Genomic DNA, 13,152 nt, shown 5'->3' with positions numbered 1-13,152 from the left:
CACCATTAAAGACAACAGACATCACAGAGATGCATTCTGACTGCATCTAATCTTATACGGTGCTTCAGGTAGCTGACGTGTGTGCCAGGTCCTCCTAAAAATCTTAGCTTTATAAAGCACAGGTCTACATGTACGCCATTTACATTGGTCCGGCAGATGAGACCCAGAACCATTTGACAAGGGCAGCCATGTGCCCGACTAGGCAGTCATTTGTACACCGGCCTGTGTGGCAAGCATATCTGCGAAAAGTTCATAGAATCACGTAGTCATGAACTGCAGATTGTAAGTTCCATGCCCCCCACCCATTTATTCTTGAATCCATATTTTTTTTTTACTAGCTGGGACAGTTGTGTACAACTTCTACAGCATTATTTATGGAGGGGGATTAGGGGAGGTAAAGGGGGAGTGCAGTAAATATGTAAGTACATGTGATGTGGACATTATAAAGGTGCTAGTAGTGAGTTAGTGCTGCAATACGTCTCTTTCATATGATGATTGCACTTGGACTAATTTCACAGAACGTGCCACCAGCTTGTCTTCTGATGAGCCTCACTGGAGACCAATACTCCTACTAAGACCTCACAGTCATAGTGTAGCAGTTCCAAAAGGAAGCCCTTTTAAGAAAACGGCTATCAATAACTCAGCGAAACATGCAAGATAAAAGCAAAAAGGACTCCCAATATAGGCAAACTGAAACAGATGCATGGTAGAATGAAAATGCCACGAGGTTTAAGACTAGCAGAACACCAGCCTTAACGCAAGCAAGTTGTTGGGGGAGACAACAAATAAACGAGCAAGCACAGAAAAGGAAGATAGTGGCTCTGTCAAAACATGCAGCTACTTAGTACCACAAGGTCACATGATGCAAACCATTACTCACACCTTTCGGAATAAATACATTGGAGGCACATGAAGTCTACAAGTGGATATAGATCATGCAGTGGTAAATAAACACTTGTCTAGTCAGTGGCTGAGATTTGCACAATTTTGAGCTACACATGCACGTTGGCATTTTTTATCTTATTCTGCATGGCTGAATAGGCACTAGGGGTGTGCGAATATTTGAAACATTGGAATATTGTCCTATTAAACTCAGTTTGTGAAACAAATAGTCATTATTCAATCACGTCCTTGAGTTGCATAGCCACCATTTTAAATTACAAATATTGTTACGGTGGGAAAAGAGGGCAATGTCGACGATGGTGAAGGCGACGAAGTGGCAAGAGCCTCTCAGGATTCTCGGCTGCTGTTTATGTATCTCTCGTAAATACATCGTGTAAACAGTTTTATTCCTGTGACATTTCGGTGGATGTGCGGGGTACGAGTCTTTGGCATGGAGCTCCGCAGCAGACGTCTCACCCATCCGGGTAACATGCTTCCAGTGGAGTATATATAGTATGGGGTTTTACGTGCCAAAACCACTTTCTGATTATGAGGCACGCCGTAGTGGGGGACTCCGGAAATTTCGACCACCTGGGGTTCTTTAACGCGCACCTAAATCTAAGTACACGGGTGTTTTCGCATTTCGCCCCCATCGAAATGCAGCCGCCGGGGCCGGGATTCGATCCCGCGACCTCATGCTCAGCAGCCTAACACCATAGCCACTGAGCAACCACGGCGGGTGCTTCCAGTGGAAGGCTCTGCAGCTGCATTGCCGACTACGCATACCCAGTACGTTGCTCTACCTCAGCCGCAAGACATCGGCAAGTTTACTGGCCCCGATAGTGTTGACATAGAAGAATGGTGGAAGATGTATGAGCATGTCAGCAAGGTGAGCAGGTGGGATCTGACCATAATGTGGGCCAATGTAGTGTTCTACCTCAACGGAACACAGTGAACGTGGTTTTACACACACATGGAAGAGCTAACCAGCTGGGAGTTGTTTAAAGAAAAGCTGTTAAACGTTTTTGGCAATCTAACCAGTCGACAACTAGCCGTCAAGCAACAACTCGCCATGTGTGCCCAAACTTCTACCAAGTCACATATATGTCTCCCACATTCAGGAAATCCTTGCCCTCTGTCAAAGTGACACATCTATGCCAGAGGCGGACAAGGTTGGACACATTATTAAAGGCATCGTGGACGATGCATTCATCCTTCTGGTCTTTAGAAGCCTATCGACTGTCGATGCCATCATGAAGGAATGCCGCCGTTTCAAGCAGGCGAAGAGTCGCCGCATACACAATCAGTTTACACGGCTTCCAAATACTGCAGAGACCTCTTCTTGCACCGACTCCACCGACCAATTTAGCTTGCCACCACCACCGCCGTGAACTCGAAGCAGGGTTTCCTGCCTCGCCTCAACAGACGTCTTGGAACAACACTGCTGAGACGATATTGTTGATCCAGTCCGTGGTTCGCCAGGAAATTGCTAATATGGGTCTTCCCAGCACCTGCTCCTTGAGTTGTCCTGACACCAGTCCTATCGTAGTCCGCCTTACAGTGCCTCTTATTCCTACACTGCCCGAAATCCATCGGACTGGCGTACACCTGACGACAGGCCGATCTGTTTCTGCTGCGGCCGAATCGGTCACGTTTCCTGTCACTGCCGGAGCCGTTGGCCGTCCCCGCCTCTAAACACCTTCTGGAATTCAAGTTTGCCCCAAAGTTCTTCAGCCCATCGCTTCTACTATATTTCCGAAGCCACTACCTCAACTCGCTGCTATGCCCCAGCTTCACCGCTCGCCGTTGCAGACATCCCCAGGACCGTCCCAGCAGGAAAACTAGGCAATGCGGCACCTCGAGGTGGTGCTGCAATGTCGGATTCGCCACAAAATCCTCCTGTGACACTCTTTACGAGACATAACCTTCTTGACGTCCAAGTTGATGGCACACCTGTCACAGCACTCCCAGATACTGGAGCACACAATGTGTTGGCGGGCTAATTGGTGCGAATCCATGAATACTTTGTTTAGCACAAAACAAAGTATTACTGGAGCACACATATCGATTATGACCAGCCACCTACGCCGCTATTTAAAGAAAATTGTTAATTCCTGCCGTTACTCGGTTCGTACGAATCACCGACGGTAGCACGGTGACTGTGGTAGGAATGTGTACTGCACGTTTGAGCATTTCTGGTCACCATACTGTCGTCCTTTTCACTGTGCTTGACCAATGCCCCCATGACCTCATACTAGGCCTAGACTTTCTCTCTGCCCATTCAGCACTCATCGATTATTCCTCAAGTACTGTGCATCTTGACCTGCCTCTACTGGATGTTCCTCCGACACCACATGAAATTCGCCTAAGACCGACTGATTTTGTTCACGTTCCACCACAGGTCTTCACATACATCGAAACGTCGCCTTCTATGCCAGTTCCCAATGGTGATTACATCTCCACTCCTAAAACTGCCATCGTACTCACCCACAACATACTGTGCATACAATACCGAGGGTCACAGACAATCACACGTAATTTTGGGCTCACTAAGTGAATTTCCCTAAATATATCACCCTGGCTACGATCACTGCTTTAGACATTAGCTGCGTTGAGACTTCTGCCGTCGACGCTTCCTGTGAGTTTTTCCGGTCTCCCAATTGTACCGACAAAATTCGAAAAGTGATCGCCCCAAATCTCACACCTGTGGAGGCTGAACAGCTCTGCAGTCTATTGCTTTCATACAAGGACATATTCGACCTCAACAACCAACCCTTAGGCCAGACGTCACTTGTCAAAGATCGTATACATACAGGCAATAATCCACCCATCCATCGGCAACCCTACAGAGTTTCAGCTTTGGAGCCCCACGTCATCAAATGGAAGTAGACAAGAGGCTAGCAAAAGACATCATTGAGCCATTGTCAAGTCCCTAGGTGTAACTTGTCGTACTGGTCAAAAAGAAGGACGGCGCATGGAGATTCTACGTCGATTACCGCCACCTCAATATACCGCCACCTCAATCACATCACGAAGAAAGACGTCTACCCACTACCTTGTATCGATGACGCCCTCGAATGCCTATACGGGGCACAGTATTTTTCACCCATCGACCTATGGTTCGGATACTGGCAAATCGCTGTGGATGATCTTGATCGTGAAAAGACTGCCTTTATAACGCCTGATGGGCTATGCAATGCTCCGGCTACATTTGAGCGTATGATGGACTCATTACTCCAAGAATTCAAGTGGTCGAGTTGTCTGTGCTGCCTAGATGATGCTATTGTGTTCTCGCCCACATTCAGCACACACATTGAGCACCTTTCAGCTGTACTTGCTGTTTTCCACAAGTTCGTTCTACAGCTCAACTCCAAGAAATGTAACCTCGGCCACTGTGAGGTTACTGTCCTTGGACATGTCAATGTGACTGCCGTCCGACTGGACCAAGAGAAAGTTCATGCTGTGGAAGAGTTTCCTGTTCCACAGTCCGCAAAGGATGTCCGAAGTTTCGTGGGCCTTGGCTCTTACTTCCACTGCTTTCTTAAAGATTTTTCCATCATAGCAAGCCCTCTAACAGATCTCCTGAAGAAAAGTGTGCCGTTTTCATGGGGAGCCTCTCAGGCCGCCGCCTTTTCTCACCTAACATGCTCACCACCCCACCGATTCTAGGACGCTTTGCTACTTCAGCCCCTACAGGGGTGTGCACTGATGCCGGTGGCCATGGAATCAGTACCACCTTGGCACAATTTCAACACGGCCATGAACGTGTCATCATGTATGCTAGCTGTCTTTTGTCACCTGCAGAGCGGAATTACTCTATTACTGAGTGCAACTGTTTCGCTCTTGTGAGGGCAATAGCGAACTTCCGCCCCTATTTATACAGCAGGCCCTTTCCTATTATAACGGACCACCATGCCCTCTATTGGCTTTCGTCCTTACACGATCCCACAGGGAGGCTTGGACGATGGGCTTTGCGACTACAAGAGTATTCCTAGTCTGTGGTGTATAGGTCTGGTCGCCTACACAAGGACACCGACTGCTTTTCCCGTTACCCTGTACCAACGCCCACCAACGTCGACACGGACACTTCCACAAGTGTTCTTTCCATTTCCCAGCTTTTGGACATGAACAAATAGCAATGCTGTGACGCTACCTTGAGGACCCTCATTGACCGAATGGAATCTTCTCCTACTGATCCATCATTACAGTGGTTCGTCCTCAAAGACGAGATATTGTACCGACGCAATTTTCATCCCGATCGTCCTCCCCTTTTCTTTGTCGTTCCTCAACAGCTCCGCTAAACTGTGCTTCAAGAGCTTCATGATGCCCCAACTGCCGGACACCTTGGGGTTGCTCGCACGTACGACCGCATGCGCCACCGCTTCTACAGGCCCAGCCTCGCATGCTCCATACGGTGCTACGTAGCTGCTTGCAAGCCCTGTCAACATCGGAAAAAGCCAGCAATGCTTCCTGCCAGGTACTTACTGACAATCGACATTCCACTTGAGCCATTCATTGCGTGGTTTGGCCCTCTTTGGCCTTTTCCCCGAGTTCAGCTTCGGCAACAGCTTCGGTGGATCGCTGTCCCTGCTGATTACGCGACACACTAGGCCATCACTCAAGCACTTCCCACAAGCTGCGCAACCGATGTTGCAAATTTCCTATTCCAGGATATCATTTTAGTACATGGAGCAGCTCCTTACCGACATGGCCGCCCTTTCCTTTCCCAAATCATCGCCGATACCCTAAGCTCATGTTCTACCAAGCACAAACTGGCTACCTATCATTCCCAGACAAACGGCCTTACTGTGTGACTTAACCGGACCATTACTGACATGCTATCGAAATGTGTTTCCCCCAACCACGAGGACTGGGATGTGGTGCTGCCCTACGTCACATTTGCCTATAATTCATCACACCACGATACTGCTGGGTATTCCCCCTTTTACTTGCTCTTTGGTTGTGACCCTGTATTACCACTGGACGCTTCACTACCCTTGGTAAGGGATTCGAGGACCAAGTATGCCCGCAACGCCATTGCCCACACTGACCATGCTCACCAGCTTGCCCATACTCGTTTGTTGGCATTGCAGGAAACTCAACAGCACACTTACAATCGCCGCCATCGTGACAAATACTTTTCACCAGGCTCTCTCGTACTACTTTGGTCCCCTTGCCGCCGAATGGGGCTCTGCGAGACACTCCTTCCGTGCTACAAAGGCCCTTACCGCGTTCTACGTCAAGTGACTAATGTCAGCTATGAGATAATCCTCGTGACCTCCGTCATGCTATCGGTTCGCACATCACCTGACGTTGTACACGCCTCTCGGCTTAAGCCTTACTATGCCATTACTGATGGCGCCGTCTGAAGCACCAAGGCGGTGCTTTTTCTGCCGGGGGTCGTGTTTGGCGGGAAAAGAGGACAACGTCGACGACGGTGAAGCCAACAAAGTGGCAACAGCATCTCGGGATTCTCAGCTGTTGTTTTTGTATCTCTTGTAAATACATCGTGTAAACAGTTTTATACCCGTGACAATATTTTAAGAATACTTTCCTAATACTTTACGTCATCAACTGTACACAATCAAACATAAAACTGAAGCGACAATGCAATATTTGTCATCCCGTCCACAGTGGATATAACGTACTAGAGCACGCTACATCGCTCAGTCAGTCAAACTTTTCTGGTTAGACATGCTGACTCGCAATAAAATATTGTTTACACATGGCAGTCACCAATGGGTATAGCTTGGTACTACTTATTTGTAAGTGCAGCACCTGTGTCCTCTCATCAGATTAAATCAGAATACATTTCGTTACAGCATACTTTATACAATAGCCTCGACCATCTGCCTTGACAATCTGAACTAGAGAAAAAGCCCCCCTCCCCCCCCCCAACCTCTGCCATTACCAGGGATAGCACCGCATGTATGGTTAGGACAGCATGCTCAGATATTAATTGGTCCACAAGGTTATCTTTATAAACTTATAATGCATGAGCAGGTAATCTTCTAAGAAACCCGAGTTTGCGAACCATCTGCTTAGTTGTTCTTAATGCTCCCTTTGTGGTTTTCTTAAAGCATGCATTACAATATGCAGTGCAATGACAGAAACTTTCTATAGTTGTAAATACCAGTATTTTAAAAGTGTTTGATATTGAGTAAAAAGGCTTACATTATTCACAAACTATTCGATTTGACTCGATTAGCTTCTGGCCCTATTATATTCATATTCAATTTGCTTCTGGCACTATTCGATTCGGTCTCAAAAAGTGGTATGTGCACACCCCTAATAGGTACTGCACAGTGTTAAGGCTGAAAGATCCTCATTTTGAAACATAAGGACAACTATGGTAATACAGATTATTTTATTGAAGAATTCAGGTGATGCCACCTTCGGCTGTTAATGCTAATCTTTTCTATATTAAGAACCTAATGCATAGTACTACAGTCAATTCCGCATGCATGAAAACGGTTGTACGGATGCATCTAGTGTTTCATGACCATGATAATTAGGTGTCAGTGTGTAAAACTGCAAAACTGCTTATGTAATAGTTTCAGATGGCAGCGCCCATGAACCACTATAAAGTAATCTATGCCATCTGGTGGCAGTGCATATTCATATAGCTCTTGAACCACAGGCCAGACCAGATGGGAGTGCCGCTGCAAGCAAACTGCACCATGTGTGAGCGGCATCAACTACTAGATTCCCATGTCCTGAAGGCCTGTTTGTATATGGTTAAAGGAACATAATTACAATATACGTGCAGATTAACAGACTCATCTTGCTGCCAATTACAAGATGATTGTTTTGCATATGCATAAAGATACATTGGCACGATAATCAAAGGAACCATTTCTCGTTCAAGAAGTTTGTGGATTGTGCATCAGTATACCCTTAACAATGTTAATGCAGAGCAAGGTGGATTTCTGAGGAACAAGCTTAACTGCATTTTGTTGTCCACGTCACTGCATTTTTAAGAATAGTTATTGCATTTTTTAAATTTTGCTGATAGTAGTGCAGAATGGGTGTTTCTGAGATAGTACTGGCTGTATATATAAACTGCTTCTTCAAATAAAATTTCAGTTGGAAGAAAGTGTTTGGTTGTCTTTTCCCTTTGTCTAATCCGTTGCACAACCATTAACTTATATATCCTAATCAACTTGCTAGATGTCACCGTTATTATGTGACTTTAAAGAGACACTAAAGATAAAATGTATTAATAAGTTACTATCTATAACACACAAAAAGAAACACTTTAATCATGAAAAGAGGCTTGATAAGCCGGAAAAGACACAACAAGACCGGGAGCAACGCCGCCTTGAATTTCCCGCACCATATTGCTGTGATGTCATAGATCTTGAATGCATCTACTCGTGCCTGGTTAATTACTTATCGGCAAAGATTGACTGCTTTGTATTCTAAATGAGCCATAGAATGAACTTAGCAAGTTTTGAGAACTTTCACTGCACCATATTGGCCCAGACACAAGAAAATACTTCTACATCCATGCTACACTGGCATACTGACGCTGAGGTTTCTATGCAAAATTTTAAAAATTGAAGTTTTATTTCCATTTTTTTGTTCTAATCAACCAATTACCACAAAATTTACGAAAATAGTTTTTAACACATACTTTATCAGTCCAGACCCATCACTGTTTCCCTTTAGTGTCCCTACCTTGATGTAGAAAATGCTTCACTTTGCTCTCTATTTCTTGGCCAAAGTCCTCTCACCACCACTTTTTATGAAGTGATTGGGCTACCAAAGTACCAAACAAAAAAATCTCAGTGCCCTTCCACTCTGTGAAGAAGGATGACCAGCGAAGCTGTGTATGTGGGCCCCTCAATGGCAAACTGCACTTCCGCCACGGGTAGGGTTGGCAATGCACTATCTTCGGGATCGGCCCACATATGGGGAGTGCTTAACGCCTGCTTCACCTCCGGCATGGGTCAACCCGGTATTGCACTATCTTCGGGATCGGCCCACGTATGGGGAGTGCTTAACGTCTGCTTCACCTCCGGCGTGGGTCAACCCGGCATTGCACTATCTTCGGGATCGGCCCACGTATGGGGAGTGCTTAACGCCTGCTTCACCTCCGGCATGGGTAAACCCAGCATTGTACTATCTTCGGGATCGGCCTACGTATGGGGAGTGTTTAACGCCTGCTTCACCTCCAACGCGGGTCGGGTTGGCAATGCACTATCTTCGGGATCGGCCCACATATGGGGAGTGCTTGACGCCTGCTTCACCTCCGTCATGGGTCAACCCGGCATTGCACTATCTTCGGGATCGGCCCATGTATGGGGAGTGCTTAACGCCTGCTTCACCTCCACCGCGGGTCGGGCCAGCATTGCACTATCTTCGGGATCGGCCCACGTATGGGGAGTGCTTAACGCCTGCTTCACCTCCGCCGCGGGTCAGCCCGGCATTGCACTGTCTCAGGGATCGGCCCACGTATTTGCTTAAGTTTTTGCAAGTTTTTTGCTTACACCAACGACACAAAAATTTCCTTGGATGGTAGAGAGGTATACAGCTTCACTGTAAAAGGCGAGTAGGTAAGCTTCCTACATGATGAGTACAATGCCGCCCCCCCCCCCCCGCAACCTTGATAGTAGATTTACATGCGGTTATACAGGGTATTTTATTTGATCAGTTACAGAATTTTCAAAACTCACCCGTGACTTATAGCATAATTCTACTTCTTGAGGTAAATTAATCCCAGAGGAAAATTGGAAATAAAAACTGAAAGCAAATATTTGACTAATTAAACATTTTTGCTAATTACTATTTAAACTAATTACATTACACGACATATTGCAATTTACAAATTGTAGCCTACCTTTCAAAGTCACAACTACTTGGAACGAATTCTGAGGATGACACCAGTTACGAGAAATACATTTAGAAATTTTCCATCAAAGTGCATAGATGTTCCAGTAACCTTAGAGCTCCAATGTATAAAACGGTGTTTTGGTAAAAAAAAGTGGCACAAGTGTGCATTTCTAAAAGTTTGACTGTGCTCATCTCATAACTGGGGTTAGTTTCAAAATTCGTTCCAAGTGGATGTGCTTTGTGAAATCATTGGCTTCATGAATTGTAATATGTGTGTTAAAATAATTAATTGGAAGGTCAGTTAGTGAAAACTGTTAATTAGTTAATTAGGTGTATTCATTTACAGTGGAAGTAATATATAGCTTTTTTTAATATTCAAGCTCAATAAGTAGATTTGTGCTAAATACCACAGGATATTCTTTAAAATTCTGTTAACATTAATATGAAACACTTTGCATATAGCAGAGTGCAAAGACAAAAAGTCATACTTAAAATACAACAATCATATTTGAAAAAGTCAAGATTTGCCTTTCTTCTTTGTCACGAGACTTCACCCACTAAGTTGACTTTACTGAACTTATCAATAAATATATTATGAAATTGATGTGCCACTGTGAAAATACGTACAAGCTCCCACAATACATGTCCCGTCTGTAAATGTCTAATTGTAGTCAGTGACTCCTAATCTACATTTCATTTGAGCATGAAAGGAAGTGAAGTTTGGCCAATGTTGATAGGTTTTCCTACAGAACTTGCTGACACTGGCTTTTCACAATGCTCTGCTGGAGCTTATGAGTGTGGTGAACTCTCCGTGTGGACAGCTGACTCAAAGCAAGTAGTAGCACCCAGCAAAGCATGACCCCCCAAGATCACCAGTGCAAGTACACCTTTCCATTATGTTCATAATCTCACAGGAGCATCGATTGACCCGACAGTCAGCGCTAGTGCTGCGGAGCACAGCTATGATAGTAATGACAGCAGGCGAGTGCTCACAGAGCCTACTCTTGAGTGAGTATCATTTGCTAGGCTATTCTTTTAAGCTGTTGTAAACTATAGATAGCAGAGGCTATGCCAGATTCAATGGTATAGCCTAGCAGATGATGCCCAGACTAGGATGCTTGGTGCACAAGCGCCTACCCTTACTACATTCACAGATACACTCTGTTACTACTTACCATGACCTACCATCACTATATTCAAAGGTGCACTTCACTGACCGATGTGAGAGTCGACGCTCACCCGAGTTTATTAAAATATTGGAGAGCTGCACATAAGAGACCTGCTTTGTTGTAAGAATTCTGTGGCCCCTTCACTCATAATTTTCTCTGCAATCAAGTCATCCCTTAGCATAAAACAATACTGCCAAGTTTCTAGAAGGTCATCGGAAGGGTTTCCAACAACTGAAATTCATTGTCTGCGTGTAGTATCTATTTAATGTGTCCATGCACCACACAAAATGCCCTTAGCTGCTTTTCAATGTCGCCCAGACATTGCACTCAAGCTGATTTGATAATCGGACATCATATGCCTACACTCACCATCGATCACAAAGTCAGAGACAATCTGTTCCTCCAATTATCTGCTACGGTTTCCACCATCAGAGTTGCAAACATCTTGCCTGGTTTTTAAACATGGTCCAATACACAAAGTAATGCACAAAGGTTTTAAATAAAGTCCCAATAAGAAATGCTGCAATCAAATTACCTGAGCATGTCCTGCACATACACCAGCCTCATCTTCAAGTACAAACACTTTGGTCTGGTGAAGAAATGTGCAAGTCTGCAGAAACACCCTGGATGGAGAATCCTCAGCCAGGCTTACAAGCAATGTCAACTTTAATTCCTGGTTTGGCATCAGCCGAAAGGCGATTGCTGGTATACAGTCTACAATTTCTTGGCATGATATCTTCACTTTTCTTTTGTCTCCCACAAGAAAGTCCCTGCAAATGAAGACATTGAGTCAACTTTATCCTATCGTTGTATAAATGCCTGCGTGAACATGGCCTGTAGCTACTTTCAGTAACTGCAATATTTAGACGAGGCCACGCTCACTGTATCCCAACAGTTTGCTTTTGGGCAAATTCCTTTTTGGCGTTACACAATTCCTCGCACGGCTGCAGAATGTTGCACAAGTCGCGGGACGCTTTTTCCGTCGCTACGATAGACTGGTTTTTTTACAAGTACTGCTCCAGGAGGGCACATGTAACTGGCAAACGAGGCTTCAGGAGAGTACCCGAGATTATAATCAAGCAGGCGCCGCACGATCTCCAGGTCACCCAAGGGGCGCGGGGGATCAAAGCTGGAAGTAGGGCGGTCTGTGGGTCCTGGAGACGTGGAGGTGCATGTCATGGAGGCCTCTGGGAGCTACAACCCACGGTCCAGCCCGGGTTCTAGCTTTGGTGTTCCCGTTGCCGCTATGGTGTCCTGGAGGCGACGCCAATAATACCAAATAATGACACGCTGTTAAAACTAGTAACTAAAGGCTATTAAATCAATACAATAACGCTCAGGCACCAACTTGTGACGCAGCGCTACCGCACCTGTGCGATAATTAAGCAACGCCAACGAGGAATTTACATGCTTTAATTGCTCCTACATAGGCTTTCACCGGCCAGTCTACCGACCAGTTTCGCAAGATTGATTCATGGAAAACTTACTCGTGCTCCCAAAGGTAGTATTTTAGAAATTCTACAAAATGTTTCTTTGTTTCCAAATGATTTCGCTCGGCTTCATGACTATTGCAGCTGTATTTGCATAGTGGGCACGTGTAGCGGGGCTCGTTCATTGTCGCTTGATGAGCCGATGGGTCGCTTTTAACGTGACACAAAGTTTATGTAAGTTGTTGGAGACGGAAGACGGCGCTGAGGCACATATGGTTGAGGTACCAGGATGTCACGCATACGAATGGTCACAGAGGCATACAATACCATACGACCACACATAACCACATAACCATGACATAACCGTCAAAAGCACTGGTACGGTGTACTGGAATAGCGCATCACGTCAGTGCATCGTCCGGCGGCGAAAGCGTGCCCCTTTTTGCGATGCTGGAGCACGATGGATGGATGGATGGATGATTGTGGCTCAACCCTTTGAATCGAGCGGCGGCGGCGCGCGCCACCTAGCCTTTAATGGTTCTATATGCATGCATACCTATGTATTTACTTCTTTACTTTTGCGTTGGTATTGTCCACCAATCACATAGCCTCCGTTTAGTTATTTCTACCTGTTCAAAGTCTATTCTACTTTCACTGTCTTTAAAACCCAAGGCTTTGAATAGTTCCCCGTTAGATTCAACTGCAGGGTGAAGTTGTTTACAAGCAAGTATCAGGTGTTCCGCCGTTTCCTCCTCCTCTCTACACGCCTCGCACACCAAATCTATCTCCTGGTATCTGGCTCGGTACGTTTTAGTCCTCAGTACACCTGTCCTGGC

At 45.5% G+C, this 13,152-nt stretch overlaps 1 protein-coding gene across 2 annotated transcripts in view; it reads right to left on the bottom strand.

The window, feature by feature from the left end:
- Positions 1 to 12,768, bottom strand: part of LOC142585288 (putative helicase MOV-10) — a 119,161-nt gene extending 106,393 nt beyond the window's left edge. Inside the window, exons 1-2 of one of the 2 annotated variants that reach the window (XM_075695931.1) lie at positions 12,374 to 12,768; positions 11,422 to 11,656 (exon numbers count right to left, since the gene is read on the bottom strand). In XM_075695931.1, coding sequence (XP_075552046.1) covers positions 11,422 to 11,656; positions 12,374 to 12,501 — 363 coding nt within the window. In that variant the 5' untranslated portion in view covers positions 12,502 to 12,768. Of the gene's footprint in view, positions 1 to 9,560; positions 9,628 to 11,421; positions 11,657 to 12,373 lie in introns of those variants that run through there. The other variant, XM_075695941.1, reaches the window with a different exon arrangement.
- Between the last annotated feature and the right edge of the window lie 384 nt (positions 12,769 to 13,152).

This window comes from Dermacentor variabilis, chromosome 1, assembly GCF_050947875.1.
Source record: "Dermacentor variabilis isolate Ectoservices chromosome 1, ASM5094787v1, whole genome shotgun sequence".
NCBI classification, from domain to species: Eukaryota; Metazoa; Arthropoda; class Arachnida; order Ixodida; family Ixodidae; genus Dermacentor; species Dermacentor variabilis.
Note: the sequence above shows the minus strand (reverse complement) of the source record. Positions and strands in the feature narration are given on the sequence as shown.